This window comes from Malus domestica, chromosome 15 (genome assembly GCF_042453785.1).
Source record: "Malus domestica chromosome 15, GDT2T_hap1".
Taxonomy (NCBI): Eukaryota; Viridiplantae; Streptophyta; class Magnoliopsida; order Rosales; family Rosaceae; genus Malus; species Malus domestica.
The window spans coordinates 13638323-13662885 of NC_091675.1; the positions used below are offsets into that span (position 1 = coordinate 13638323).

Below are 24563 nucleotides of genomic sequence, written 5' to 3' on the forward strand. Positions count from 1 at the left end.
ATGGAAATATGTATTGAACGACGATATATGTTTACCAATTGAAACAAGTGTTAAAGGCCTTGCCTAATTCGGGAAGTGAAAGTGAAGTTGATTTGGAACTTGAAAATGAGAGTCTCCAAATCCACAACGTTGGCCACTACTATACATAATTAGGAAGTGAAAGTGAAGTTGATTTGAACTTGAAAATGTGAGTTTCCAAATCCACAAGGTTGGCCACTACTATTCATGACTTTCATGGGCCAAGGCCCATGGTCCATGGCATTGAGAAGTCTTAATGCCATTTGCCAACTGCATGCCCAAACTTGGTGGTCCTCAGAGTTCCTCAAAGCCACTTATCCAAGCTTTTGGGTGGTCCCAAATCTCTTAATAGATCCGTCTTGCATGTGGTTATAAGTGATTGGGCTACTTCCTATATTACTAATTGATTTTATGGTAGAACCTCAACTTTCTTCATGGTATCAGAGCAGGTTGTCCCACGTGAGAAGCCCAACGGCCAAACGAGCTCCATGTCACCCTATTTGTGTTGTCCACGTATTTGGCTTGAAAATTTGCCACACTTGAGGAATCATGTTAAGAATGAATTTCATATTGATTAAAGGAGAGATCTTACATGTGCTTATAAATAGTTGGACTACTCCTCATATTATCAAGTTGTATTATGGTGTAACTTCAACTTTTTTCATTATCACCTGTGGAAAAGGGATCCTCTTCGGATCCTTTCCACCTGCGCCAACTGAGCACAAAATTCGGGCTCTTGAAATTTGATCAAATGGCTAAAGTTATTATAACTTTTAATGGGGTTTCCTATTTTTAGCCGTTTGATCAAATTTCAAAAACCCGGATTTGTGGCTCAGGTGGCTCAGGTGGAAGGGATCCAGAGATGATCCCTTTCCATCACCTGTGATCAAAGGCATGCAACTTGTCCATTCAAATTTTGTGTAAAATTACATGCAAAATAAAGAGATGGTTATAAAACAAGGAAAGGGATCCTCTCCGGATCCCTTCCATTAAGTCCTCCTCATCAATTATTTGGTACGTTGAAATTTGATCCAATAACTAAAGCTATTATAACTTTTAAAGTGAGCTCCTATTTGTAGCCGTTGAATCAAATTTCAACGGTCCGGATAAGTTGATGATGACGACTTGGTGGAAGGGATCCGGAGAGGATCCCTTTCCATAAAACAGAGAGAAATAAAAGTTCACCAATTAATTAGCTAGTTTAGGTAGGTTGTCAGAAAAGCCCTTACGTGTTGAAAAAGAAATGAGTAATACCAATCTTGATATGAGTCATCAACGTGGAACCTACGTGTAATGGCCGGTCATCACCAATCTGGAAAAATCATCAGAAACCTAAAAACAAAAGCCATTACGAAATGTAGCAGCAGCACACCTTCCATTTCTTTCCTCCCAACTCTATTTATTTAAACCCTAATTTCTAGTCTTCAATCCAGTTTTCTATATATTCACTTATTCCATGCCTCTCGTCCCTATCCTTTTTATTAAATATGTATAGTTCTAACCAAATATTTTTCAAATATCATATTATTTGGATCATATGGAAGAGAGCATGGGAAATCCGCTGCATTTGAAGTCCTTGAATCACATCTCGATAGCTTGCAGATCAGTTGAGAAATCCCTTGATTTCTACCAGAATGATCTAGGGTTCTTCCCAATCAGGAGGCCTGGCTCGTTAGATTTCACTGGTGCATGGTATATGTATTACCACTGTTATTAATTTCCATTATTCAAGATCATATATAATCCGTATAAACTTGTAAAACCAACAAGAACCCTTCAATTTGTTGATTTCGTTGTAGTTAGGATTCCGCTTTTGTTTCCTGGTAGTCACGTTTGGGTTGTGAATGCATGGACCATTTTGACTGTCGTTTATAAATCTTATGCTACCTACTTTTCGAATAAAGTGTCAATTTCAACCAAAAATAATATATTGTGAACTCTCTACTATGATTTTGAGACTATAGTGGATATATTATTTTGTGTTAATTTTGGTTAATTTTAATCATAAATAGGCTATTCAATTATGGCATTGGCATCCATCTTCTCCAATCTGAAGACCCTGATAAAATGCCCAAGATCAGCCAGATTAATCCCAAGGATAACCACATTTCTTTCCAGGTCTCTCTCTAGCTCCTTTTTGTACATATGTTCTCATCTTTCGTTTTCCTTTTCTCTTTAAGACCGATATCGCTGATGATATTATGTTGAAAATCATATGATCAATCTCTAATTAGTGTAGTTAGACAGTTGATCATGTGATTATCAATATATCCAAACGTAGAACATACTTTTTAAACCACTTAAACTACAAGTCTTCTTATGTTTTTCCATATGTGCATGTGTATTGAACTATTGATCATGTGGCATAACTAGAAAACAAAAAGCATTTGTTTGTTTCTTTGCAGTGTGAGAGCATGGCCTTAGTGGAGAAAAAGTTGAAGGAGATGCGGATCGAGTACGTGAAGCGCAGGGTGAAGGAGGGTGGGATCAACGTTGATCAGCTTTTCTTCCATGACCCAGATGGCACAATGATTGAGATCTGTAACTGTGACAACCTTCCCGTTATACCCCTAGAAAGCCAACCTATATCAGATCCTGCAGCACGTATCAGCTGCAGTGCTCATAAGAACAAGTGCCACACCAGATCATCAAACAAGCAGTCCAAATGAAACATCAACAGCATCAGCAGCAGATGGCATATATGCCTCCCTCCTATGCACATCAAGAAAGATTACCTGCCTTCTGCATGAATGGGGAGTTTTTAGGAAGAGATATTAGGTTTAATTTGGTCAACCAACTTGACGATGTTCCTGAAATCAGAATGTGTATGTATTTGTTCTGATTCAAGTTTCATCAGTAAGCAGATAAAGTTATAAAAATAAAAATAAAAACTTACCCACATCACACGAGTACTTTTTTTATACAATTTCAAGCTGTCGATGTGTTCAGGGCTTCTGTCCTTGGACATTTGGTGTATTTGTACACTGTAAGTTCAGTGTGCTGTTGCGCGTGGAGCTCTTTTTTTGGAGGACAAAGAAGGTTCAGACGAATAACGGAAGAAGGCTCGGCCGAAGAAGGCTCTGCCTCTGCCTTATTTTGCTTCTTCTTCCCCTTTCCCATATTGTTCTTCCCGTTTCCCATATTGAATATTAACTTTTGTATATGTGTATGAGTATTGAACTATTGGTCATGTGAAATGACTAGAAAAGTATAAAAACATTTGTTTGCTTTCTTTGCAGTATGAGAGCATGGCCTTGGTGGATAAAAATTTGAAGGAGATCGATGGGATCGAGTACGTGAAGCGCGGGGTGGAGGAAGGTGGGATCAACTGTAATTAGCTTTTCTTCCATGCCCCAAATGGTACAGTGATTGAGATCTGTAATTGTGCCACCAGAAAGCTAACCTATCAGATCCTGCACACGTGTCAGTAGTAGTGCTCAGAAACAACGGCAGCCACCGCATCTCATCAAACTAGTAATCCAAATGAAACCTCAACAGCATCAGCAGCAGATCGCATGAGCAGATAAAAGTTGAAAATAACTAGTTTTTGTTTTTTTAAAACTTTGTTTTTGTTTTTGTTGTACATATGTACTGATTCAAGTTTCATCAGTGAGCAGATAAAAGTTAAAAAATAATAACTTACCTACAACACATGAGCGCTATGTTTTTTTTTATACGAGCAAAGAATATGTGCTAGGAGAACACAGGACTTTGGTTGCAGGGTTAGATATTTTAATTTAGTTGTAAGTCCCTTGTCGAGGAAACAAAATAGAAGAATTGGGAGCTCCCTTCAGTCCAAAGGGAAGAGCTACTATTTCATTCATAGTCGCTGTTTTGGGTTGCATGGAACTCCCATTTCTGCAATTTTTGAATGAATTTAGTTGAAAAAAGAGAAAAGGAAAGCTGAGAAAGATTAGAAGGAATGAAAATGGTGTGTGAATTTATAGCTAACCATGGCTTGAAGATGAATGCCAAAGCGTTGATGTAGAACTGTGACATCTAACTAACCAAGAGAATAATCTTTATTTGATAGTGTACAAATGCAAAAAAATTACGAAGCGGCAGAAAAATAATTGTAGTTGTAAGTGGTCTTGCTAACTACACCTCAAATTAAGTTCCAAAACTATCGATATTTGAATATCCGATAGCGTAATAACATCGTTTTTGCATCCAACATTAATTCCTTTTTTTTCCTTAACCGTTTCATTGACTTTCTTCCCACACTTTTGACTCTCACTACAATTTAGCTACTAGATTTAGGGTTGATTTTGTATTGATGTGCTTTAAAAAAAAAACTGCTAAGAATAAGCTTATTTTTGCTACTTCACGTTTTCAACTTTTTTTAATCCAAAATTGTGAAAATAAGCTGTTTTTAAGTGTTTACCAAACACCTTTTTGAGCTCAGCCTTTTTTTTATACCCACTTTTTTATAAAAGCACCTCAGTACCAAACTAGTACTTAGCTAAAATTTACTATCCTATTAAATCTACTCGCCTACCCTCACAAAAATTGGAAGCTTTCTTCTATCCCAAAACCTAACCATTTTTTTGTCTACTTAAATGCTCATTTTGCCTGCAAGGGTAAGGTAACTCAAGTAGTTGAGAACGGTTACTCCTACATATGAGGTCCTCTGTTCGATTTCCCTATTATCCAATATCGCTTGTATAAAGAAAACTAGGTCATTTTGCCTTGCAGTACACTTACATGTTTATGTAGCAATTACAAATTGGCATCAAGATTTTCCTGAAGGGGGACACGCAACTCAAGTAGTTTAGAATGACTCGCTTTTTCACTTGAGATCTTGTATTTGACTCCCCGATCGCTTTCAAAGAAAACTATATCATTTTGCCTTACACTGTTTATGAATGCATGAAGAATGAGACTGAGGGCTCCTCTTCCTTTAATTATCAACAAAGACCATCCTGAATGAAAGGTCTGTTGTTGAGCTTTTAACCCACAAGTAATTTTTTTTTTGTGGGGGCGTGTTGGGGGTAAGGGAGAGGTCACTCAGGAGCTTCCAAGTCCGAAGCCCCACATGCAGATTTATACCCTTATATTATATATGGTGCCAACGATAAGGAACTAAAATACAAATTCACCAATCAAAATCCATTAATGTCTTCTAACAAACATGCTCCCTATAATTTACGTAACATTTAATTTGGAAAGAGAATAATATGGTGATTGGTGAACTCTACTGTTTAGATGGGGTTCTAAGTACTTTTGGCCATGTGGCTCAAAATTGGCCAAAATTTTGAGTCTATGATGACGGTAGACGCTATATATCTCAAAATTATAAAAAAAATGTGTTTTTTATTGAAGGATATTGGGTGAAGTTTTATTATATATTGTCTTTTAATGATTCGAATTGTCAGTTTATTCTCAAGTAATCGTTGATCAAATCAAACACATCGTATAAAATCAAAAGTGAACTGCACCATTATGAGGAAGTAAAATCTGACCTTCTAATTTTTTTTTTAAAAAGAGAATTTTATTTCAGAACTTTTTGACCTCTAAGCATATTGGAAGAAGTATAGGACATGTGATCATGTTGACCCGATGGTGATGCTTAATAGATAATTATATGCCCATGCAGTAATTTTCATTGATTGAAAATCTCTTAAACGAATGCCAAGAGTAGTTTATGTAATACCTCTTTTCTTCCTCCCTGATTTTTCCTATATAATTTTTATATATTTTTTATTAAAGTAAAAATAGAAAACATGATCAAACTACCAGATTTTGTTTCTGCCCAACTATTTTAATTTACATTATTAAAATTTTGAATTAAAAGTGAGAGATAAACATAAAATCGTGACTAACTGACCGAAATAGATACTCGATTTTGTTCAATATTACAAATCAAAAATTGAATAGTCTAAGAAAGAATTTTCATTTGTTGCCCTTAATAATTCCTTTTTATATCATAATCTTTTAATAATTTGTGATCCTGTTAATTTCTAGGAAAGGTGCTTTGAAGAAAACAAAGGTTGTTATAAAATATACACTAGCATATACAATATCATAGTCAATTGTAAGTTAGGAGCTATCAACTCTTGTAATTTAATTGTTTATATATGTATATATGTGGATAAATAACAGCATACAGCAAAGACAGCGACCATTTTGTTGTGTACCACCAACAAAATAATTAAGCGGTCGAAGGTAGGGAGGTCGGGGGTCCTCTGCTGCTTTGTCGCCAAAACAAAACCACATAAACCGCCCATCGATCGGAGACCATTATGCCCCAACGAGTAATTACCAATATCCAACCATCGCCAATTTCAAGCAACAACAAACTCGTAAAATGATATGATATATTAACACGAATTCTAATCACTACTTAACATGCAAATACATGACTGATTGATCATGTAAATACAATTAATATTAGGTCACATGCATGATTGAGTGTATTATTGATGTTTGAAATGAATTAAGATTTGACTAATATCTATATAAATCAAAATCAATAAACAACTTAGTATATACACAGCTAACGATATCACAATTTTAAAAATAAAAGACATTATTACGAAGTTTTTCATCGAAATGAATTAGATCGACTAGTATATATATTCAACGTAAATATAAAAAATGATAAACGACGTGAAACATTATTACTCCTAATCAAAATCAAGAAATGTAAGTCACAAAAGTAGCAATTTCAACATCATTTTAATATCCAAGATTACAGGCAGAAACACATGGTTTGCTACTATAGATTATGTTGCCATCCTAATCAACCATTAATTAATATCCCATTGATTGTCCTGGTGATTCGAAACAGTCCCCCTATCCTGCTTATATATTTTTTGTACCTCCATAACACATGAAAGAGTAAGAGAGAGAGTCTGAGAACTGAGAAATGGCGAGTAGCACTCCCAGCCATGAGAAGCAGAAGAGAGGAGGAGCCATGTCCACGTACAAATACAATCCGAGCAGCGGCCGTCACTTAAAGCCGGAATCCAGGCCTGTTACTACAATGGCGGATAAAACACATGCTTTACGAAACTGGTTCAATTCATCCATGAGAAAACCAAAACCTCGTCCAGAAATTGATGTACTCCATTGTGACGAGAAGAGGCAGCAGGGCGGGAATGAAACTTATAGTTTAGGTGGTAATTTTGGAAATGGAAGACTAGGAGGGGGAGGCGGAGGAGGTGGAGAAGTGATGGTGGCGAGGAAGTCTGTGTCTCATGTGGAAACTAATTTGGCATCAGTGGCTTCATTTCTTCAAGTGAAGGTGTTGGTCTCGGACATGCCTGGGTTCATGCAAGTTCATGCCTTTCGTAGCGCTAGACGAACTTATGACAGCTTGGAGAAGTTTAGCACAAGACACATGGCTTATAACTTAAAAAAGGTATGTTCCAAATTCAAACCCTAGATCTACATATGTTATATTGTAATTACTTTATTTCACCACTATTATTTGTTCTTAAAACTAATTAAGGTTAATCGTTCAAAAGAAAAAGGTTTATATTATGAGTTTTGAAGCAGAAATTCTGCCCCATCACTGGTACAATCAGTAACACCCGAAAATCTCTCGAGGGGAAACAAGTCCAAGACAAATGTCTAGGATAAAATTATTTTCTTTTTTTGGTCTTGGTTTCTAAGTGGTGTTTCTTTTTGGAGTTTCCTTCCCTTCATATCTCTTATTTTGGATGATTGGGATCATGTGTGATCATATTCACACGGTCTTGTTTTGGATGATTGGGTTCATATGTGATCATATTCATACGATTCATAGGGTCTTGTTTTGGATGATTGGGTTCATGTGTGATCATATTCATACGGTGACACATACAAACCCCACAGACCACATGGGATCAATTAATGAAAATATTTAGATAGACATTGAGTCACCGATCACCAGATCTGATATATTTCTTGGTTCTTCTACGCTTGAAGATTTTTAAGTGTTTTTGGTTGTGCATAGTCATGTGTGTATTTTTCTTACCGTACTATGATCATATAGACACATGAAATGCATTGCATAAGATAGACACATACACGAAGTCGGTGATGAAGACAGATCTTCTTCTTGGCCTTTGAATTAATATGAGGTTACTTAACAAACAATTATGTACGAAATAAACATGCAGTTGTATACAACAATCATTTACAAGGCCTCCTTCCTCTTCTAACTCTCTATCAATGGGCCCATTGATCAGATGATTTTATGAGAGAGTTTAGATCTTGAATCAATGGATCTGAATTGGCAGCACTTGTGTTTCTGCTTTAGTTGTCCACCTGTCTGCAAATTTGGACTGGGTTCATGTTCCAGCTGCTTCCAACAGCCCATGTTCTTAGTCACACAATTAAACAACTTATATTCATTGATTAATCACGGGGTCTCTGATTTATGCAGGAGTTTGATAAATTGTACGGGCCGGCATGGCATTGCATAGTGGGCTCGGGTTTCGGGTCATTTGTGACCCATTCAACAGGTTGCTTCCTATATTTTTCAATGGAGAAACTGTGCATTCTCTTGTTTAGAACTAAAATCCAGAAAGCAGTAGACTGATTGATGTCTGCATTTACCTATTTATTTCTTTTTTGTGGGTTCAAGTAATCACTATTGTATTAAACAAGAACACTGGATTAGAGTGTGCTTATATAAATCTCAAATATTCGACCTTAATTATTTAGAGAACATAATCATATTTCCAAGTTTGGTCCATAGCCATATTGAAGTCATGGACGTACTAGTAGTAGTAGGAGCAAATATGGGCACATAATCACATTGGTTAGAGCAGATTTTCTCTGCTTTATGCACTTGGGTTTAAATCACCGCTTTCGTAATTTAAATTAGTTTACCTTAGAATATCGTTTGCATAAAAAGAAATCACAAAAGTAATTAGAAAGGCATCAATGAAAACACAAATTGAGCTTGTGGACCATGTTATCCAGAGATGACCTGCAATTCGGCGTGCAGCTTCTGGATTAGGGTTTAGGGTTTATTTTAATTACCACATGCAGCTTTTCGATTAGGATTTCGGGATTTTACCGCATGCAGGTTTTTATAAATCATTGGAGAGACTTGTTTTCCAGGTTAAAGATCAATTTCAATTGAAAGATTTGTATGGTTTTGAAAGAACGAGGACTGTTCGATTGAAAGAGATTTCAAGTTAGTCGTGAAAGATGTGACTGGTAGTCGAGTTTATTCTTTTTGACGTCGTTGGGCTCTAATTAATTAGGGTTTTATTGAAGCTGGTGGAGTTGCAAATTAACGTAGTAAAAATTAGTATTTGGTCTTTAGTTTCTAATGTTTATTGACTAAGATCTTATTAATTTTTAGATTTTGATCAAAGTTCTTAACATTAATATGTTAATGAATTACATGTAATTTACATAATTTTTAGAATAAAAATTAGTAATTGATTTAGAGTTTTAATACTCACACCCTTATTAAACTCCTAATTAATTTTCAATTCAAACAATTCCAAAATTAAAAATTAAAATTAGAATAAGTTTGTACCCATTAAATTTTTATGAATTTTTTTTTAAATTTTTAATCATATATGTACCCATTCTTAAATATACCAATTTATTATATGAAAAATGTACCTTTTTTAATATAAAATGTACTCATTTTGTCACATCCAGGTCCGGGGCGGATCACTTCCCGAGCTCGCTCCACTACCGTAGCATGATATTGTCCGCTTTGGGCCCCGACCACACCCTCACGGTTTTGTTTCTGGGAACTCACGAGCAACTTCCCAGTGGGTCACCCATCATGGAATTGCTCTAACCTCCTTCTCGCTTAACTTTGGAGTTCCTACGGAACCCTAAGCCAGTGAGCTCCCAAAAGGCCTCGCGTGCTAGGTAGGGATGGAAATATACATTTAAGGATCACTCCCCTGGGCGATGTGGGATGTCACAATCCACCCCCCTTAGGGGGCCAACGTCCTCGTTGGCACACCACGGCCAGGGTTAGGCTCTGATACCAAACTGACACACCCCGATCCTAGAATAAAGGCGTGACAACCAGCACGCCTTGATTCTAGGATCGGGGTGTGTCACATTTTTTATATAAAATTCATTCAATCTTTTCTCTAATCCATTTTTTATATTTATATGGGCACATTCTATTTTGTTGATTTGAGAATGTATCAATATCAAGTTTAATTGAAGAAATTTAATAATGTTATTAAGCCTAATATTATTTTTTTTAATGTACCCATGTTTTATTACAACAAATTTTTGGTTAGTTTTGATATATATATATATATATATATACACACAAAAATATATATATTGGAGAGTATAATTCATCTTTAATATTTTTAATCTCATAAATTATGGGTTTTATTTAAAATCTCATTAATATAAATAACTACAAATTTTATCTTTAATTTAAAAATATAATAACTTAAATGAAAATACATTATTACATTAATGTTAGGAACTTCGATAAAAAACTAAAAATCACGAAGGTTTTAGTCAAATAACATTGGTATTTAGGAACCGCATCCAAAATGTTCATTAACATAACGGATACTAAAATTAGAGTTTTATTGTTTTGTCGCGACGAAACAAAACAACAAAAATGAGGCAAAATAATGAATAAATTAATATTAATTAATTAAACGCATAGAAACAATATATATTAGCTAGAACAATATGTTTCTTCTTTGCACTTGAGATTGAATTATTTAAAGTAAACTATCTTTTGTATAAAAAATAAAAAGAAAAAGAGAAAAAAAAGAGAAACAATCATGCGCAGTTATGGAGAAAAAGAAAGAGAGAAGGTGGGATTAGGAGTCAAGCATATGGGTTGCCAGATTGGTCTGGAGTCTGACCAATTCGTGGTCCCTTGTGGCTGGCTTTTTTTAGTTGAACACGTCTTAAGGCAGAAGAATATATACCGGGGCGGTCAGGTTCTTCGGTTGCGGCTGCTGATTGCTACTTTCTTAATTAATTTGGCTTCTTCTATTTGTCCAAGCATATAAATAAAAAAAATTAATGAAAAAAATTTGAAAACTTTAAGTTTTAACGATAAGGATAAAATAAAGGGTAAAATGAATAGTACCATGATTGACTTTTTAGTGTAAAAATATGATTTTTCGTTAAAATAAACAGTAACGAGAGTTTTTCGTTAAAGTTCTCTTTAAATAATAGGTGAAACTATGATGATTAATCAGTTTTAATTATTATCCCTAAGCTTTTAAATATACTGGAATTAGGAAACTATGCTTGTTTTGGAGTGTATGGAAACAGAAACCCCGCAATTTTATATATGAACATATACAATTACGAGCCAACGATGAAGTCACGGAAGGTCTTTCCGGAAACGCATAATTTCCTTTTGATTCGAACTGCTAAACAAATCAAATACAATAATTAAAATTCAAGGAATGCTAGCAATTTTTTTAATTCAATTTCTTATTATATCTTTTCTGTCTCTTAATTTTATCTTGCAATATTTCGTGATAATTAAACCGTTTATTTTCTAGGTCGCCTTAAACTCTTGATCTTATTGTTATCAGTTGTGTAACTACCTTAAAGATATTTGATATGACTATTTAGAGGCAGATTTAAGGGCGAGTGGTGGAGGTTGTTACTTTTACTCGCCCTTTTCGCTACACATAATGTAGAATTTTCATGGCAGTTAAGCTTCAGCATAGTTGTTTTGGAACAAACTGTTTGACAGAAGTCATTTTGCACTAAAAAATTTTGAACCCGCCACTGGTAATTTCATTTAAAAAAAAAAAAAAACAAGTGAGTCATTTATGTTTATGTACTCTACTTTCTTGAGAAGAAAAAAATTCATACGCTCACATGGTGTGGATCCTTAATAACTCAACAATGAAGAAAATCGTGAATAAATAGTATTAAAAAGGTCAAAAATGATTGTTTTGAGGAAGTTGAGTGCAGGAAAACGTTATTGTCAAAGAGAGAGGATTCTCGCTCCTCTTGTGAGGATTCCGGGGATCCTCCAATCACATCCGTTCATTGTACATCGTGCTGTCAGTTTTTGTCGGATATTGTTTAAATTCAATTTTAAATAACAAAAATTACAAAAATTTATGACCGCACGATGTACGATGAACGGATATGATTGGAGGATCTTCAGGATTATCACAAAGAGGATCCGAAATTGTCAAAATCCAATAGCAGTGACCTAACCCTAACCCTAACCCTAACCCTAGTTGATTATTATTTTTGTCAAAAAACCTAATTAAAGCAAGCCAAATTGTCAATAGAAAATTGGATTAGAAGATGAATTAGCTGATGGTGTATTAGCTGTCAACTTTGCCACACAATTCTGTTTTAATTAATTATTGTTATTGGGTTCAAACCCCATCGATGACTAATCTAGCATCTAATCTGATAAAATTCAACGTTTGAGAAAAAAAATTATCGTTATTGGGACCTACCAAAATAAATTGTAACTTCTTCACAACTAGTCCTATTTATTTGAATATTCTCACGTTATTTTTTGGCGATTTAGCCAAAATGATCATTGAGATTGTCATAACTTTTCACTTTGGTTCATATGATTTAAAATCGATAGAAGTGATTCCTGAGTTTATCCACCGTCAATCATGTTGGTCCTTAAGTGAAAAATCTCCTTTAAATAAGACCAAAATGACAAAAACATCCTCAAGTTTTGTCAAATCGTTTTGGCCGTTGTTTATTAAATTGAGAATATTTTTTTCATTTTGGTCCTCATTTAACAAAGATTTTTTACAAAATGATCAAAATGATTTATGGTAGACAAACTCAATGATCACTTCTATCAATTTTAAAATCTCATCAAACAAAGTGAGGAGTTAGTCTAATCTCAATGATTATTTTGGCTAAAGTGCCTTATCTTTTTTATTTTCTGGTTGTTATAACAAAAATGTTCCCTTCTACCGTTGGGCAAAAATTGCTGAGCTCTAATTGGTAGTAGAACTGACTTTTGGTCTTCATTGTTTGAAGTATTTTTGTTTTAATATCTCTCATTTTAAAAGTGTAAAAGAAAGAAAAAAAAACGATGCAATCCATACGAGCTCACATGCACTGAATATTTATAAAAACGCAAAACTAACCAAGTTTATGTAAGAGTAATAGTAAGAGACTGAAAACTCTCGAGTATTAAAAGGAAAAAAAAAAATCATTAGATAATGAACAATTAGTTTTGAACTATTGCGTATCTTAATGAACTAGCATTTATATACAGATGTACAAATGTTTGTTTGAAAAGTAAGCAACGAATAAGCTTCTTAGACATCTCTTCATTCACAACATGTTTTTCAATTAAAAAAACAGTGAATCCGCCTGAAATGTCCCCGTGTTACATCCATTTCTTGTTCTCTTGCACTTGGCAAATATAAGAACGTTGGAAACTTGGGGAGTGCACGTTGATGTCAAGGATTACTTTCATTGTGGTATATTCTTAAACAAAATTAAAACAAAACTCTTAAAAGTAAAAGACAACAAATAGTAGAATGATCTGATGGCCGGCTCTTAATTTTCAAAAGACAATAATTATTAGAAAATGATTAGAATTTAACAAAAGTTGCTAATTGCTACTTACCAAATTGGATCCGATCAGGACCTTAATAATCAACTAATTTGAGCCGCACAAATTAAATTTAACGGTCTCCTTAAACTTATTTTCTTGACCAACCACACAAACTAACAGTTTTGATATTTTTTACACACAAATCAATGATCCAGATAAATTAATCATTAAGCTCCAGACTAGTGTCCAGAGCAGATCCAATTCCCAACTAAACACAACAATTTTCAGACATTATATTATATTAATATAAAAAAGGTTGTTAATTTGATATGCTTGCTAGCTGCTACCGCGTGGCTGCATTATGCAATGCGCTGTCCTCCAAGAGGGCAATATTGTAAAAAGATCCTACAATTTTATTTCTTATTTCTTATCTCACATCGAAAACACGTCAAAAAAATTTTATGAAAAAAGATTAATACTAGATAGATTAAGTTTATAGAAAAATTTTGCGACTAATTAATGTGATACCAATAAGAAATAAATGCGTTAATCAATATTTAAGTAATAATCCAATTATCAGCTTCTATATCATTTAGTTTACAAAATTTAATTACAAATCCAGTCTTCCCTACATTAACCATGAAAAAATGCCCTTAGTTGAATAGATCAAATTTCCGGCTCCCACTTTCTTTGAATCTACTGAGGTGATTAGTTAGCGGATTCAGGTTTATCGAAACGCCATTTTAGCTAGTTGCTCTTTCGTCACATGGTGTTCTATATCTAATAATATATTGTCAAATGCAATTCTTTTTTTATATGATAATGTATATACATTTAGGAATACGACGGTAAATCTATTTCATGTAAAATTTTATAATGCTTAAAAATATCGAAGAAATATTCGTATAATTTCACGTATAACAATTGTATACGCTAACTCATATGTGAACCCGTCGACTATATTCTCTGATTATGAATACGAATGGTAATATTTGAATAATAGAGTAAGCGGATTATAGCATTTGAATTATAATTCCAAATGGCAACCATTTTCTTTCTCTATCAAATCATCAATACGTGATGAACATTCGAACTCAGAACATCTTCAAACCCAAAAAAATTAAGGGCATTCGAACTTAGAACATCTTCAAATCCTAAATAACTAAGAGCTTATTGGTAATTAAGATTGGTAAACAAGACCACAACATGCAAATTATCAGGTGAGAGAATTGCACAAACAACGCTAAGCTTAATTAGTAATTAACTTCAGAATATGCATAATTTCGAAAAACCTAGTGACACTCCAAAAGTGAACGCAAAAACTTCCCCAAGAACTAAAGACCAATTAAGAAAAATTAGAACATAATTAAGAATTCTAATAGGATATTATTGTAGCTCACCAGACACACCAAAAGTATTTAATTATAATTTTTAACAAGATTACATTACAATCACACCTTCATTCCCACAATTCTCTAATAATATCAGAAAATTAAAAAAGAAAAACTGGGCATGCAGTTTTTTGTTCCAATTAAACCAAAAACAACTAACAAATTTTAAGTACAAATTTGAAAAATTCATTAATTCTACGACCTTCGCTTGTTCGATCTCGGCCGACGCGCCGACGCCGGCTTCGGTTTTCCAAACGCGCCGCAGATCCCACAGCCGGAGACTTTCGGGGAAGGCGGGTCCGTCGCTTGCGGCGAAACCTTGACCGTCCGATACCCCTTTCCTCCGTTGGATCGGCTCCGCTCCATGGTAGGTCCTGCCGCGCCGCCGCCGCCGCCCTCAGCCTGCTGAGCTGCCTCCGCCTGCTTCTCCGCCTCCACTTGGTTCAGCGCCCGCTGTAGAAACTTGTCGTCCCAAATCAAGCCCGACGAGCCCTGCCTCCTAAACGTGCTCTCAGACCTCTGAAGCCCCTCAGCCATTGGATTGATCTCTGAAATTTTATGATAAATCTCTGAATCTACGATCTGGGTTTTGTTTGTGGAGTCTGGAGGGTTCGATTTATGTGGATTTGAAGGCTGGGATTTGGAATTTGGGATTGAAAATTTGCAAGTCCAAGTTGCTATAATGGTATGAGTTTGTTTATTTATACGGTGTTGGACTTTTCTCGCTGCTTCGGGGATGAGAGAGAGAAAGAGAGAGAGAGAGAGAGAGAGTGACAAATGAATGTTAGGAGGAAAGAGATAAAGGAGGTGAAATCTAATCGCTAATTTGCTATGTCTTATTTTAGTGTTCTTTTCTTCTCCCTGATTATTTTGATAGTTTTGGTGTATCAGAAAATGTGAATAAGGAGTATGAATGTAACAAATTTGAGCTAGGCGATTATATAGGCATTAAATCTAATTTGTATTAAATTCCAAATATTATTAGGAATTGGAAGTTCTTATAAGGAAAGTAACATTAATGAAATCATAGTCAACTAGGAAAAACCAATAAATCTCCTGTGAGAAGGAAATATAAACTTACCCAACATCCTAATCTTTCTACAAAGAATAAAGTTCAAAAGATTTTTTCAAAGCTCCTTTACTTTTAAATGAGATATTAAAATGTCTGAATCAGTATTAGCAGTTAAAAAATGCAGTAACAATGTTTTTCAACTGAAAAATTTAATCTGATATGACATGACATGGATTGACAGTCCTTACTTTTGTTGCCAAAATTTACACCAACTTCAAAAAAAATTTAATTATTATTTTATTTAGACATAACAAATGCATAACGGACTTTTAAAAGATATCAAAATGTCACATAGATGATCAAATTTGAATTTCATATTTAAAATTGACATCTTCTTTAAAGATGTTCTTCCGTCATTTTAATTGTTGAATGAGCAAAATCATGTAAAAGTAAAACTTACTTAATAACGTGGAGCTACAATTTAAGAAAAAAGGAAAATCAACTATAGCAAAAATTAAATATACAAAATTAATCGATTATTCTTTCTAACTTAAATAATTAATTTCTCACTCTCTCACTCTCTTTAATTAGAAGACAAAAACGTTCCCAAACGAAGTTGAGATCGTCAAAGCTAGCAAGAAAATCTTCCAATGGCATGTCGACTTCTGTGTTCATAATGCTCCATTTCCACACAAGTTGTTGCACATCCGTTGGTCCCCCATTTTGCATAGAAGTTCGGGACATCAACCGAAAAGAAATCAAATAATTTGGTAACATTTTTTTCCATATTTTCCGATGTCGGCCAACTTCCGTGTTAGCTCTCGTCTCTCGTCTAAAGATATAATTCTTTTATTTTTGGTCTGAAAAGTATATAAATTGGATCAACGGTCAATCACTGCTGTGTACAAGCCGTGTGGACCTTAGATGAATGCGGGTCGGGTTAAGCCCAAAACAATCCAACATGGGTCACCACTTGGTCAATATTGTTGTTCTAACATGTAATTTCCTAAACCACTGTGTTTGACTCAGCCAAAAGGAATTCTAATATCTACAACGAGACATCGGACAACAATAAACGCCCGTGACCGCTTGAGCTACGTAAGGTATGTAATGTACAAATTGATGCGAGAATAGAAACCGAATATCAACGAGAAACGACAATGACTAAGATGAGAGGATATGTGGCCGCGTACAAAAACCATAACAAAAGCAAATGAAGATGCCAACAAGAGATGCCAAGCCTTTGCACCCAACCATGTCAAGCTTCCGAATCAGTTGCTACCATATTCGAGAGTAAATGTAGACTCTAAAACGGGTCTTTCAACAACGCTTGTAAGCTTCTGCACCACCAGCCCATGCAAGCTTCATCTAGTAACATGAAGGAAAATGTGTTTCTATGATTCTATTTCTATCTAGCAACGGTAAACAACAGACAATTTTTTGTCGTCATCACCTGGAAATCGCTCTTCATTAAGTACTTCAGTTGCTGCCAGCAGCACTGCCTTCCCTCTAGTCAGGTATCTTCCCCTTCTCTTTTAGAATTTCTTTCAAGGGTTTCGGACCCTGGAAATCCACTGTTCTTCTCGCGCGTTTTGGTACCCCAATGCTACCCCCATTTTCTTCTGCTTTCCTCTTCTCTTCTCTGATCTGGGCAAGGCTCTTGGGTCCTGTAAAGGTAGTTGGCTGCCCTGCACATCTCTTCTCCCTTGGAAATGGTTTCTTTGAGATTTCGGACCAAGGAAACTGCTGCTTTGCCGGCCTTCTCTCCTTGTGATGCTTCTTATATCTAAATTCCTGTGCATGCCTAAGTGAACCGCGTTGAATTCCACCATTGGAGAAAGCTCCATTCCCCCTAAGTGATTCATAAGTGTTATTTCCCATTACTGATGCCAATCTTCCATGCAACCCCCTACCCAGTCCATGTCTTTGAGGCCTGCCAAACAATCCAAGTGATTCGTGCCTTCTTGATAAGCCTGTAATTGAACGACCATCAGTCACTCTTCGCCTTCTCAGGCGGTCTCGGAGATCCAAAAAATCCTCGTCACCATCGAACAGTTCCCTTGGCATATGTTTCCTCTTGCTGGAGAACATCGAATCCGACATTCTCTCCTTCGTGTAGACCGGATTTGGTCCCTGATTACCAAAAATAATCCTGGTATCCAGACAGTCATTGTACATATCTCTGTCATGTAGAAGTCTAGCATCAGGATATTCGGGAACATACTCGTCTGGATTTTCAAAATCATAGCCCAAGAAGCGGCTATTCAGCTCCCTGTGCTCCCCGTGAAGTGTTGGAAAGTACTCCTGATCATCGTCACAACCCAAATTGTCTGATTTTCCATCAACAAGAACATCAAATCCTGGGGAGGATTCCCAGCGTTCCTCTGGCACAAGGTCACCATCTTCATCCTCTGAACTCTGATCTGTCCATGAATGAGATTTGGTACGAATAGAGCTATCTTCTGGAAGCGAGTCTGACCTAATTTCACCAGTCTCTTCATCTCCAGACGTAGAAATCTGAGTATAGACACTTTTCTGTGGAACATCTCTTTGTACCCGCTGCTCAAAATAACTAAGATTCTCTTTGTAATGGAATCTTGTACCAACTATTGCCTTCGAGGCAGTTTCAGAAGGGTTGAGATGTGTGATTCTTGGCGCTGACATTGTGTCATTTCCTACAGATGCCTTGGTTTCTGAATTAAGTGCAAGTGCTTCGTTTCCTGCAGGTGCCTTGTTTTCTGAAGTGCGTGCAAGTGCTTCGTTTCCTGCAGGTGCCTTGCTTTCTGAGATGCGTGCAAGTGCTCCATTCCCTGCAGCTGCCTCGTTTTCTGAAGTAAGTGCAAGTGCTTCATTACATGCAGAGGCTGTCTTTGAAGATTTCCCATTTGATGCGTTACCATCAGTATCATGCAAGAAAGAGCATTTATCACCTTTGCTGCAGAAGCCATTGGAGTAAAAGTAACAAGGAACACTGGTCTTGTTTGAAGTCACAGAAGGCGGGGAAGACTCTGATGGTGTTCCACCATGCCCATCCAAGGGCTATCAAAACAGAAAAGTGTCAGTTGGCATTGTCAAATGACCAAGGGAGGGCAAAGATCATTAAAACAGTCATGAATCGATAAACGTTACATAAAACCATCTGAAAAGAAGAAGGTGGGTGTAAGCAAATCCTCAAGATATGATAGGGTATCAAATTTAGAGTACAAATTAAATGTCAATTACTAGCACTAACTTAAATGTGCGTAAGTCAACAACACATCAAGAGTTTCTGTCGCCCTAATGACATGTGATATGGAACTTAAGAAGGACAAACAATCAATGAAAAGATTACACACATGGAACCAGAAACATATATGAAACATTAAGAATATTGTTTTGACGAAAACATGTATTTTATTGTGAAACTGTAAAATCATCTTAAACATATCATGTTCTAGGTCCCAACCTACACATAACCTAGAAAGGAGAATCCATAAACCGAGGATAAAGAAATCAAGCACAGCCCAATGATGCAGTTGAAAAAAAAAGGGAACAAGAGCGTACAGGGTGTCGAAAAGCACAGGTCGGGTTGAGACAATTCCCAGCCAACCAGTACCAGCATTCCTTCGGGTTGAGCCTCGCAATCTTGCTGTGTCGAAACTCGCAATCAATTCCCTGAAAAAGAACACCACCACCAATGTCACTACTCAAACAAATATCACACTAAAATGTGCTAAATTGAAAATACATTCAGTGCATACAGAACCCAATAAAGAATGAACACTCGAATTCGATACATCAAGCAATTGTAACCCTAGATCCTGCCCTTCTTTCAGAAACACTAAAACCCAAAAATCCTTCAAATGCAGGGCAAATTGTAACAAATGGAAACAAAGAAAGAACCCCAACTCGCAGCACTGGACAAAATCAAACACAAAAGTAAAATCAAATTCAAACAAAAAAACGAAACGGGTTATTGTTTTTGTCGCCGAACCTTCTTGCATGTGAGAGGAGAAGCCAAGAAATAGACGCAATCGGTGTTTCTCTTCACCAACTCTTCCTCCATTTTTCGAAGCGGAAATCAGAAGAAAATGGTGAGAGAAAAAAAAAACTTGAAGAGAAATGTCAGAGTCGGAGGGTGCTAAGAAATGTGCATGGCATATACTGCGGCGATGGCGAAAGAGAGATCGGGAACGGAGAGTGAGGGAGGTCTGTGCTGTGCTGTGCTTTCTGTGTGTTGTTTGGGTTTTGCTGGTTGTGGCGTTTAGGGTCCTTTGGCGCTGCGACTCCTCGTTTCGGTTTATATAGGCCCTGCTCTTTTCCTCGCTCTTTTTAAATAATTTTTTCAGGTAACCGTACACATGTTAGATTTTCCTTTATAATAAAAAATTAACAGTGTCACGGTTCGCCGGTGGGGCAACCGTCCAGCAGATCTTCCGACGGACGGTCAACTTCCTCACGCCTGAGTTTAATGACTTTAATGATTTGTTTACTTACAAGGTATAAGTAATGTCATTTTCAAAGTGGTTGTCCATACATTTACGTTATACAGAATCAAACGATACGTAAATTTCAAAATAGGAAATCATTTCTGCACGCTTTAAAGATCGAGTTGCATCAAGTTTGATACTCGTTTTCAAAATGAGAATCAATTTTTAAAATCAAAGGCCAACCCAAATTTATTAAATAAAAGAGTTCAAATTCGAGTACGAGTCGCGTATGCTTCCTAAGAACACATTTTATTGCACAAAACTTGAATTAAAGCCTAGTGATTGCTTCTTAAAAGCTAAATCATATTCGCTGAATCAAAATTTGTAAACCATTTCTTCAGTGTATCCAAGTTCTTTTAGTATGCCAGTGACCTGCAACAAAACAAATAGAAACTTATGAGAAAACTGAGAAGAACATTGAGAGAAATGGTAATTGGTTTTACAGCAAAATTTAAAACCTGGACAACGCATTTTTTTACCTCTCCTTGAGACCAGTCTTTAGCCTTGTCACCAGATATATGTTTCATCATCCCAGGAGGACCACATACCTGCACAAGCAAATGAAGTTCGATCAATGAGTTAAATTGAACTAGAAAATGATATCGGCAAGTACATGGTGCCTCTGCAGTATGTGGTCCTTTGATATCGACAAGTACACTTACCAGGACGAGAGTATCTTCACCAGGAGCAGGTAAGCCTTTAACTGCAATGTCCTTTGATATGTAACCTTTTCCCCCTTTCCAACTCTTTGTTGGATTATCTACCGTGTAAAATACCTGCATTTTTGTTTTCACAAAATAAAGCCTCATTTCATGAGATAAATACCCAAATTTGGAGTGATGCAGCGATAGTATCTTCTGATGAGACAAATTCTACCTTTAGATTTGGGTGGCTAGCTGCTAGTATGTCAAGTTTCTGTTTAAGCAGTATGTCATCTGGGGAGACGTTTGCATAAAGAAGTGACACCTAGGCATCATAAACCGTCAATTTTACACAAAATATATTTAAGGACAGTGTCATACAGTGATTAATTACATAGAATTGACTTTGTTGAATACCACAAATATATCTACACTGTTAGTATTATGTATATAGGTACACATATATTGATGAAACTGCAGTTGTGAATCTTGTGATGTGACTGAAGACTAATGATATAGGCTATTGCTTACCTGAGTCGTGTCATCAGGATTTTTCAGTATGGCCTCAATAACCTGAAGCATTGGAGTAATACCCGAACCACCAGCAATCTGTACGAAGGAATGAAATCGCACTTCAGACAAAGTGACTACACAGATTTATCATACACCGATGGTCTTAACTTTTGTAAGTATTCACGTGATTAAACAGACAATGCAAGAAAGAACTGAACACCGCTACTGTAAATGCTAAAGCTAAAACGACGCAAATGCATGGAACCCACGAGAAATTCGTATAAAAGGTGAAGCAAATTTGTTGTCTTAAATATATAATTCTATTCAAGTCACTCATACCATGCCTATATGTTTCTTCATGTTGGGAGTATATCTAAGTTTTTCAATGGGCCTGCAAGGAACAGATGCACCTGATTAGAAGATGATTTAGAGTATATCGACTACTATTACTTGTGAATGTGGACAAATTACCCCTTCACTTCAACTACATCGCCTGGTTTTAAGCTTGCGAAATGTTGGCTCATTTTTCCTTCTGGATACACCTGCGTAGAGTTTCAACAAAATGAAAGAAGCTTGAATTACATGATTTACATCTAAGGATCCATAAATCCTCAAAAACTTAACCAAAGCAGGAGGATAGGTGAATATAATTGACAGCATACCTTAATTAACAAGTCAAAGTATCCCTTGGAATCTGGATCTGAAATAGGAGTATACCTGAGCATAAAGGTAAGCCAAAATAAAATCAATCACCCATACAAATGGATGCAAGAAGAGAAATATAAAATTCAAAGACTTCCAAAGTTACATATTCAAGTCCCGAAATTGGGAGAAAATAAGATCAGCATTTGACATGGGGGCAGAAAGAGACTTACGGGCGTATGACATATTTTGGTTTCCCTTCAGCATCTTGTCCTAATGGAGCCCTAGAGTACATGATCACAGGGACAAAAAAGTAAATCAATGTAGTGACAGACTCCTATCAATAGGGAATCTCAAGACAAAGCAGAGTAGCTATAAACAGAATACCTCGTAATGAGACATGAAGCAACATCTAAACCCAACTTAACAGTTGGATCAAATGTAAACCTGCCAATTTTGGAGAAAACTAAGAAAAATCAGTCACATTGATGTTTAAACATTCTACAAGAACATAAATCAGGACACCTTACAAACGTTTGTTTATAGTGCTTCTGATCAATATAGAATTTCTTTCAAATAATAGTTTCAAGGCTTCTGGAGAGAAACTAGAGGACAATACCTGAATAATTGTGTATTGTGGCTAACCCTTGCAGTATCTTGCAACTTGAATTCAATCCACTTGTCTGGATTAAGTGCTGAAAACACAGTAAACGCATCTATTGAGCATGTTTCCATAAATTAAGCTTCAAACCATAAGTATTAGATACTTAAAAACAAAACTATGTTCATGATGTAAACAAAAGCCTTTCATTTAACTATTAGTCTTATCAAAAAGTCCAGCCAACTTTCTTTTCGCAATGGTCATGTTCTCCGTGTGTTGCATGGGATGTAGAGTGAGAGAGACTCACCAACTTTTGGGCCAGCTTGTTCTTTGTCTTCGTCTAGATAAGCCTGTGAAAAATACGAGTGTTAGTTTTTAATACAGAAAAATGACTTTGAGACCTAAACTCTTAATGACAAATGAGTTGCTAGTACTGGCAGATCATCTAATATAACCTATACCAAAATGAGCAGGAAAACAACGAACAACCTTTCATCTCATTAGGAAGCTCAAGTCCCAAAATGTTACGAAAATTGTAGTTTGCAAATGTATCACATGCAGGTTTCACTTAGAAAGGAACATACATGCCTAAAATGAAACACCATCAACTCCGATATTCACATCACATAACCTTTAGACTTAAAAAACCACATGATCAAATTTCAACGATAAGAAAGAAAGATAATCCAACGATAAGGTATACAATCACCCACAGGGATAGTTTATCGTGGGGTTTTTCACGTTTTCAAAGCTATAAGATGCAGGCATGTACTTTGTCTTAAAACACGAACCACCTTAAGCCTGAAAAACCCCCTTGATTTTCTTTCGTGAAAGTAGGAAAGACAAGAGAAAGCTGAATACGAACCCATTAGCCAACAAATATATAACTAATAAGCCAACATACAAAATCCAAATTAGATATACAGAAGCACACAGACAATCACAAACCCAGCACTCTAATTTATAAATTATGAATAAATAAGTCAAATGTTGAAAACATGAATAAAACCATCACAAATAAACCCATTTCTTCAAATGCTTAATACCATCAAAAGAAATGAAATATTCGAGAAACCCAATTGGGAGCACCACTAAGATAACATCAGTGTCACCGTAATTCAGAAAAATAATTACTGAGCTAAACCACATTGCTTCACAGATAAATGAACGATCTGATCAAAACCCAGATGAAATGAGCAGGAGAAATTACCAAATCCGGCGAGGAATAGTAGCAGAGGTAGGAGATTCCGCCGGAGACGGCTGCGACAGCTCCGAAAGGAATACGAAAGCTGGACTTCGATTGGCCTCGGAACGAGCTGCTGAAGGCGATCGGCGCCGCCTTGGAAAGCCTCTGGAAGAAGGTAGCCATTTTTCAGCGAGGAAGAGAAGAAAATACTGCTCACTATTTGCTGCTTTCTTTCTACTCTGGCTCCATTTTTCGTCGGTAAATTCTACGTCTATGGCGTGGAAGTCAGTGATTGGCGGGGCCGAACATCCCAACGCCCCAAGTTATGAATCGGATACTTTTCACTGGGTGGGCCGTGAATTCAAATATGGGCCTGGTCTGTTGAAGTGGAATCCAAATGGCCCATTGGTCGAACCTTAAGGCCTAACGTACTAATCCAATGTGGTTTATGGGTCCCGCCAAAGTACAAACACATGATTAATACGAATACTTGAAATACCACATTTGTTGGGTCATCAAGGCCACTTGAGTTGTGCAGTAAAGTAAACGGTTTGATCTGTTGAAGAATATAAGGTCTCGCATTAAAATATATATATAGAGAGGTGTTATTGGTATCCTAAAAATCTTATTCTAA

The 24563-nt window shown here is 36.1% G+C and overlaps 5 protein-coding genes across 8 annotated transcripts; 2 read left to right on the top strand and 3 right to left on the bottom strand.

Annotated features, from left to right (window-relative positions):
* The first annotated feature begins 1308 nt into the window (after positions 1-1308).
* On the top strand, positions 1309-3667 carry LOC103400447 (glyoxylase I 4-like). 2 transcript variants are annotated; one of them, XR_011576655.1, is made up of 4 exons: positions 1386-1710; positions 2031-2136; positions 2424-2843; positions 3258-3667. XR_011576655.1 is itself a non-coding variant. In XM_017323023.3 (3 exons), exons 1-3 carry the CDS (start codon positions 1556-1558, stop codon positions 2685-2687), a joined length of 525 nt encoding a protein of 174 aa, XP_017178512.3. In that variant the 5' UTR covers positions 1309-1555; the 3' UTR covers positions 2688-3667. The 2 variants fall into 2 exon arrangements, 1 of the variants encoding a protein (XP_017178512.3); XM_017323023.3 differs by having other exon boundaries at positions 1309-1710; positions 2424-3667.
* Positions 3668-6721: 3054 nt separating this feature from the next.
* Positions 6722-10200, top strand: LOC103400446 (uncharacterized). 2 transcript variants are annotated; one of them, XM_070814773.1, is made up of 3 exons: positions 6722-7381; positions 8390-8468; positions 9628-10200. In XM_070814773.1, exons 1-3 carry the CDS (start codon positions 6887-6889, stop codon positions 9672-9674), a joined length of 621 nt encoding a protein of 206 aa, XP_070670874.1. In that variant the 5' UTR covers positions 6722-6886; the 3' UTR covers positions 9675-10200. The 2 variants fall into 2 exon arrangements, with proteins under 2 accessions (XP_070670874.1, XP_008337317.3); XM_008339095.4 differs by lacking the exon at positions 9628-10200 and having other exon boundaries at positions 8390-8662.
* A 4678-nt stretch (positions 10201-14878) lies between these two features.
* Positions 14879-15800, bottom strand: LOC103400445 (uncharacterized protein At1g15400). The gene has a single exon (XM_008339094.4). The coding sequence runs from the start codon at positions 15400-15402 to the stop codon at positions 15061-15063; it is 342 nt and encodes a 113-aa protein (XP_008337316.3). The 5' UTR covers positions 15403-15800; the 3' UTR covers positions 14879-15060.
* Positions 15801-16879: 1079 nt separating this feature from the next.
* Positions 16880-20168, bottom strand: LOC103400530 (zinc finger CCCH domain-containing protein 32-like). 2 transcript variants are annotated; one of them, XR_011576752.1, is made up of 4 exons: positions 19851-20168; positions 19421-19531; positions 17331-18916; positions 16880-17245 (listed from the first exon to the last, which is right to left on the bottom strand). XR_011576752.1 is itself a non-coding variant. In XM_070814778.1 (3 exons), exons 1-3 carry the CDS (start codon positions 19920-19922, stop codon positions 17387-17389), a joined length of 1713 nt encoding a protein of 570 aa, XP_070670879.1. In that variant the 5' UTR covers positions 19923-20168; the 3' UTR covers positions 16880-17386. The 2 variants fall into 2 exon arrangements, 1 of the variants encoding a protein (XP_070670879.1); XM_070814778.1 differs by having other exon boundaries at positions 16880-18916.
* A 340-nt stretch (positions 20169-20508) lies between these two features.
* Positions 20509-24236, bottom strand: LOC103400532 (NADH-cytochrome b5 reductase-like protein). Its single transcript, XM_017323009.3, has 13 exons — positions 23954-24236; positions 23051-23093; positions 22762-22837; positions 22530-22589; positions 22376-22426; positions 22163-22217; positions 21972-22042; positions 21840-21891; positions 21519-21596; positions 21223-21312; positions 21009-21122; positions 20826-20894; positions 20509-20718 (listed from the first exon to the last, which is right to left on the bottom strand). The coding sequence occupies exons 1-13, from the start codon at positions 24110-24112 to the stop codon at positions 20662-20664; spliced, it is 975 nt and encodes a 324-aa protein (XP_017178498.3). The 5' UTR covers positions 24113-24236; the 3' UTR covers positions 20509-20661.
* Between the last annotated feature and the right edge of the window lie 327 nt (positions 24237-24563).